We start from the raw sequence: 6,162 nt of genomic DNA, 5'->3' as shown, positions 1-6,162 counted from the left end.
ATCTAGAAGGCAAGCAATTTTTTTACAAGCTGGGGGGGGGGGCAATTTTTTGCATGCCGATTGCAAATTTTACCCTTCCCCTTTTCCTGGGCTCACTGAACAGGCCTAAAACAAACAAGCACATTTTGGAATTTCCTGCCAAGTTCAAAATGCAAATTGAAGGAATATGCAGAGTCAGTGGGGGTGTTGAGATCATGATTTCATCAGATACCCCAACACAAGCCAAATTGGATGGAAAAGGGTGTAAAAATTCACCTGACTAGGTTTGACTCCCCCAATAGGTGAACAAAAAGCGGGTGTGCCCTGCACCTAAATGGTGTAGCATCAATTTATGATTTGTTCATTGCAAAAAATAATAAAAATAGAAAAATAAATAAATAGGGGCCTAAATAAAAAAATAAAAAATAATGCTTTAATTACAAACCGGAAACTTCAGTGTGAATGATAGATCGATACCCCCAAATTTTGTGCAAAAAGACTTAATCCACCCCCCAATTACTATTAAAATTTATGAATGACTAAAAAACACATTTGTCAAACGTGAATGCGAGAGTTTCTGTGAATACCTCAGTGTGCACCAATCTCGAGCACCAATCTGCGGGCACCATGCACGACCAACCAATACAACTGGCAACTCGGTAGTGGGCACCAATCAATCAGCTGACTCAAAATGGCCGCAGAACAGGAGCAGTCGTCGAAAGAGAGTTCGCCAGCATCTGTTTCTCCTGAAAAATCGAATCAGGAAATTCTGGTTGAAACAGCAAATGAATATGCAGATGTTTTTACTGTTAATCCTCAAAAAGAGGTGAGAAATATGACCACAGCCGCTAGATTTGTGCGATGTGCGGTAGGAAAATTATCAAAATAAAAACACGGAGTTGAATTCGGAAACGTTGCAGCAGAGAATTACATTACACACTGTTTACAGCTAAAAGTACAGTTTTGTTGAAGTTGATTTGAGTTGTTGAAGTTCAGCATTGTTGAACATGCATCAATTAATAATTGCTAATTATATTTATTTTAATATTTACTTTACATCTTACTCCCCATTCCAGAAAAATACAGCACTAATTTTTTGGGATTAATACTTTTTTTTTATCAAGTTCTGTCTGCCCGGCCCGGGTACGTTTCCGTTTGGTGAGAAATCCCACCATCGCATCTTTCATTGTATACAGTGAGAACATATTGTGTACATTTCGCAATTAGCCAGTGCCGGCGACACATTTTCAATTGGACCCAGTAAAACATGCGGGTTGCGGGTTCGCTGTGTCAAGTTGGCTGACTACACTGGGTTTCAGAGAAAAACGGCACTCCATTGCTCAGATTGACGCGAGTGCCCTGTTAATGAGCGACATACGCGGAGCTTTGTGTTCACGCACAATCGGCCAATCAGATTATTGGTCTGTTGCTATGATTGTCAGACGATTGATTCAGCTAATCAGAACCCCACTTCCGTGTTTACGCTCTGCAGGCTCTCAAAATGTAAACATGTGCCGTTCTTCTCTGACAAAAACTTTAGCATGCTGTGCGGATAGTCCGATACACGATCTTCCGCTACGTGTCCAACTTAGAAGAGAGTAGTAGTGTTAAAAAAATGTCGGTATGATAAACAGTCGAGTCTCTGCTGATAAAGGTGGACGTGGACAACTAGTAGTGAACTAGGTGCGTTCTGCCAAATGAAACATGATACATAGGTCAATCCTATAAAGCTCTAAAGCTAGTATAATATTTTGCAGATTTCGAAATTACAAATTACGCATACTGCTAACCATCCAGAGCATATTTTCCACAAGGTTCTGCACACACTTGACGCCATGCACATAAGGTATAACGCAAGGAACATTGCAACAGATTATAATCTATTCTAGTCAAACCTTACTTTTTAACACATTTGCTAGTCAGCCAAATTGGCCCAAATACAATACATGTATTTTACATAGAAATTAAAAGTTAAAGATAGTGAGGGAAACCTACATATATAGAGAGATTGCGATTTCCAAACTTGTGTGTGTGGAATCTATTCAAAATCACTCTCCTGTGACGGGATTTTGAATAGATTCTATGTACATTCGAGAACTACATGCACGTTTAGAAATCACTCTTTATAATCTCTCGATTACATGTATGTTATCCTCTATACTTGAGTGACCCAAACTTATATTTATTTTTGTGATGTGAGAATCGCACATGACATGGGATATTTTAGAAGGATTTTAATAGCAGATTCTCTCGGTCGGGGTTGTTCCATCTATTGAACTTACCCACTTCCCACGTCTTTTGTACGTGAAACCCCTATTGGTTTGTACAGGGCCTTTCAGTTCAGGTCAATGTTCTCAGCACAGAAAATACCAATTTGCCTTGTTTTTTGCTGTTTGGTAAGTTGATTTCCCTGATAAGAAATCAAACTTGGAATTTTTTCATCAATGAGGTATTTATTTTATGGCATGTTTTTTGATTTCCCCCATTGAGTGCAACAGCAAGTGTTCCCTTTGTGTCTGAGGGGCCGGGGTGTTACTCACATATATCAGGCATACATGGACGTGCCGCTCCAATGGGTCAGTTTTTCATGAGAAATTCTTAGGCACAGGAAGACTTTTCATCTGAAAAATCCTTACACATGGGTCCTGTTTTTGACACTGGCCCTTAGCAGTGGGTCAGATTTGAGCATATCGTTCTGACGGCGTTTTTCAATATCAACCTGAATTCAATTCCCGGGATTCAATTTGATTTAACCCCGAATCCCGGGCCCTGAACCAAAACATATTGTATGTCAACTGTTATAATAAAATGTTAATCTTGCAAACAGGTACTTCAAATGTGAATTTTGATTTAAAAGTGAAGTGTTGTGTTTAAAATCTTGGGTTAGAACTAACCCTTAGACATGGGTCTACATTTGAAGAAAAATCCTTAAACATGGATACCCTTTCCCTGCAAAATTACCCTTAGAATTGGGTATGGGTTTTGAGGCTGGAGCTGCACACCCACATCCAAAAGTACCTACCCCGCCAAAGGGGCGAGATGGAACAGCCAAATATCAGCAAAAGCAACCAACGGCAAGAAACAATCTGTCACATTCACAAGTAATGTCGTGTTTACCGACAGAATATTAAAAAGCTGCTCATTGCTCAATCATGAGACTGCTGTTTTGTTTTGCAATTGATGCATCAGATGTTGTATGAACGTTATTGACGAAAGTCAATCTTTGACATGATGTAACTTTGTTACGGAAACTGCTATGACAAAACGGTTTTCAGTTTTGGCTTTTTCTTACTATGGGGGCTTTATATGTTATGAAATAATGTGGTTTGAGGACAAATTTGAATTAGCCTTTTATAGTCTGCGCCAGTTGTGATTCAGCCCTGTACAAGTTGACAGGCTTCAATAGTGTTGTTGGGAGACAGGCTCCTTCTAGCTACTGTTGCTACCTGCTATTCTCCATTCTGCAAGTTGCTCTGCATGGCAAGGTTAGTGCATGATTGTCGTGACATAATTACCACACAGTAACTATAGTGGCGTGGTGGCAGCACTGGAAAAGGATTCCACGCACCTGTGAAACCTACTCTACTGCATCCTAGCACCCTGTGACACTGTCTGGAACTATCTGAATTTAAGCTTACCTAAATTTAAGCTTAAGCATACTTTCTACAGTTAAGCTTACATCACATGTCAAGTCACACACTTCCCAGTGGACAATCAGTCAGTTAGTATTGAACTGTCATAACACTGCCTTGGTTTATTGCAGAGCCCTCACCAGTCTTACAATATGGCTACTAATCGTGCCCCAAACAGTGGAGTCTCACAAAGATTGAGACAGTAAACTCTTTTGAGAATTGGAAACAGAACTTACTGTACACATTGTCCCTAGATCAAAACTTCACCCCTACCTTACTGAAGGACTACAGTGGGGCAACAAGACTAAAACAGCCCCCAACGTGGCATGATAGATGATGGAGAAGATGTTGACGCACTGCACGGAAAACAGCGCAACAGAAGTGTGCCACCCTGGATCTCATGCTAGGACAAATCGCTAATTATTGCCCAATCATCGCGCGTAACACCATCATCAAAACTCCAAATCATTAAACAATATTTGGCAGACAATTAGATTGCACTCACGGTTTTCAAAGCACCGGGGTCACTTTCTTGACTTCAGCACCATACAGCTAGAACCAAATGAGCGTCATGAAGATCTCTATCAGCTGCTCATGGCCTTTGTGGAGGACAACCTACTTGTACCAGATGGAGGGATAACACACCATGGTCAGGCTATTGACGAGGATGAAGAGCTTACCCCATCCTTGGAGAACTTTATCGTGCTTACATGGCTACGTTTAATCCACAATGATCTACCTCGCGTTTGGTGAAACAACGATACGGTATCGAACTCCGTTCAAGAACTTTGGCCTCAATCAAACCAGAGATATCTCAAGCCCTGGACTCCCTTCTTGATTTAATTACAGACATCAGAGAATGCAAGATCAATGCGCGCTACAGTACCCGTCCTCAACAGTTTCCCGCCAGGGCGCCTTTGGCGGAAGATCACGCACAGCACCCCAACGACCAAGACCAACTAAGACATGCCCCATATGCAAACAGGTTGGACGCCGAGTACCAACACTTCCTTAGCGAAAGTGCTCTTATCTACCTGACAAAGATAAAAAGTTTATCTTACGTGCCCGCCAAGTAGCCAACATTTTTGAAGATGATGATGAAGAAGAAGCCTCTGATGTCACATGTGCGTACGTGGAACAAAACATACCAGATCAACCACTCTCAGAAATACCAACTACACATCGTGTCCAAGTTCGCCAGTCGCCATACTTTAATGCCTTCCACAAGCATCATTCAGTCAGAGTTACACTTGATAGTGGAGCAGAAGGAAACCTCATTCGTGAAAGTACAACAAAATCCTTGAACGCCAACATTCGTAAAAGCACTCAATCGGCACACCAAGCTGATGGCTCGTCACCGTTAACTGTTGTTGGTGAAACTACCGTGACCTTCACTCGGGATGGACATGACTTCCATTTTGAGGGTTTGGTAGTTGAGAACTTAGATGTTGATGTATTGGCTGGCATTCCTTTCATGGAGGTTAATGACATCACAATCAGACCTGCTAAACACGAGATCATTCTCGCCGATGGAACAACATGGTTATATGGATCTCGGCTCATTACTGACAAGCCTAATCACCAGAGTGTGCGACGTGCCCATGTGTTACGAGCCCCTTCAGGAACCACAACCATTTGGCCAGGTGACTTTGTTGAGATTGAGCTACCACAAGAAGTGTCACCTCATGACCGGTACCTATGCCCTGGAGCCACGCACCGACACCCACATTGCCAAGACCCTCGCAGCAAACCGGATATGGCCCAATCCTACTATAGTGCAAAGCATTGCAGGGAAAATCCGTGTCCCTAATCTCACCAATGAGCCCCTACCCCTCAAACGCCAAGAACACTTTGGTCAAATCCGTTCCGTTTACATCCCAGAAGCCAGAGAAACCCTACCTGTAAGACAAAGTGGTGCTACAAAGATCCAACCAACTCAGCCCTTTTCTGTATCTGTCTCGGTGGATCCGGACAACACACTCAGTTCAGAAGATCAGATGAAGTTCCGCACCCTTTTAGAGGAGTATGATGAGGTCTTCAATCCTTTATTTCCTGGCTACAATGGCTCAGCAGGTCCCTTCAAAGCTGTTGTCAATATGGGGCCGGTCCAGCCACCACAGCGAAAGGGTAGACTCCCACAGTATGCACCGGACAAGCTCCAAGCACTCCAACACAAATTTGACGACCTGGAGAAACAAGGTGTGTTTGCTCGTCCAGAGGACATCGGCGTAACGGTGGAGTACCTCAACCCCTCATTCTTAATAAAGAAACCCAGCGGCGGTTTTCGGCTGGTAACCGCTTTTGCAGAGGTTGGCTGTTATAGCAAGCCGCAGCCATCTCTCATGCCAGACGTCGACTCTACTCTCCGCAACATTGCGAGATGGAGGTATCTCATTGCAACTGACCTCACAAGTGCATTCTATCAGATCCCTTTGTCTCGGGCATCAATGAAGTACTGCGGCGGTAGCTACACCCTACCGCGGAATACGTGTGTACACCAGATCAGCTATGGGAATGCCTGGTTCGGAAACGGCACTGGAAGAGCTCATGT

The 6,162-nt window shown here is 42.9% G+C and overlaps 1 protein-coding gene across 1 annotated transcript in view; it reads left to right on the top strand.

Annotated features, from left to right (window-relative positions):
* The first annotated feature begins 635 nt into the window (after positions 1-635).
* LOC140135549 (biogenesis of lysosome-related organelles complex 1 subunit 4-like) overlaps positions 636-6,162 on the top strand; it is a 14,123-nt gene continuing 8,596 nt past the window's right edge. Inside the window, exon 1 of the mRNA XM_072157086.1 lies at positions 636-805. Within this exon, the coding sequence (XP_072013187.1) occupies positions 671-805 (135 nt within the window). The 5' untranslated portion in view covers positions 636-670. The remainder of the gene's footprint in view (positions 806-6,162) is intronic.

Source organism: Amphiura filiformis, chromosome 16 (genome assembly GCF_039555335.1).
Source record: "Amphiura filiformis chromosome 16, Afil_fr2py, whole genome shotgun sequence".
NCBI classification, from domain to species: Eukaryota; Metazoa; Echinodermata; class Ophiuroidea; order Amphilepidida; family Amphiuridae; genus Amphiura; species Amphiura filiformis.
Note: the sequence above shows the minus strand (reverse complement) of the source record. Positions and strands in the feature narration are given on the sequence as shown.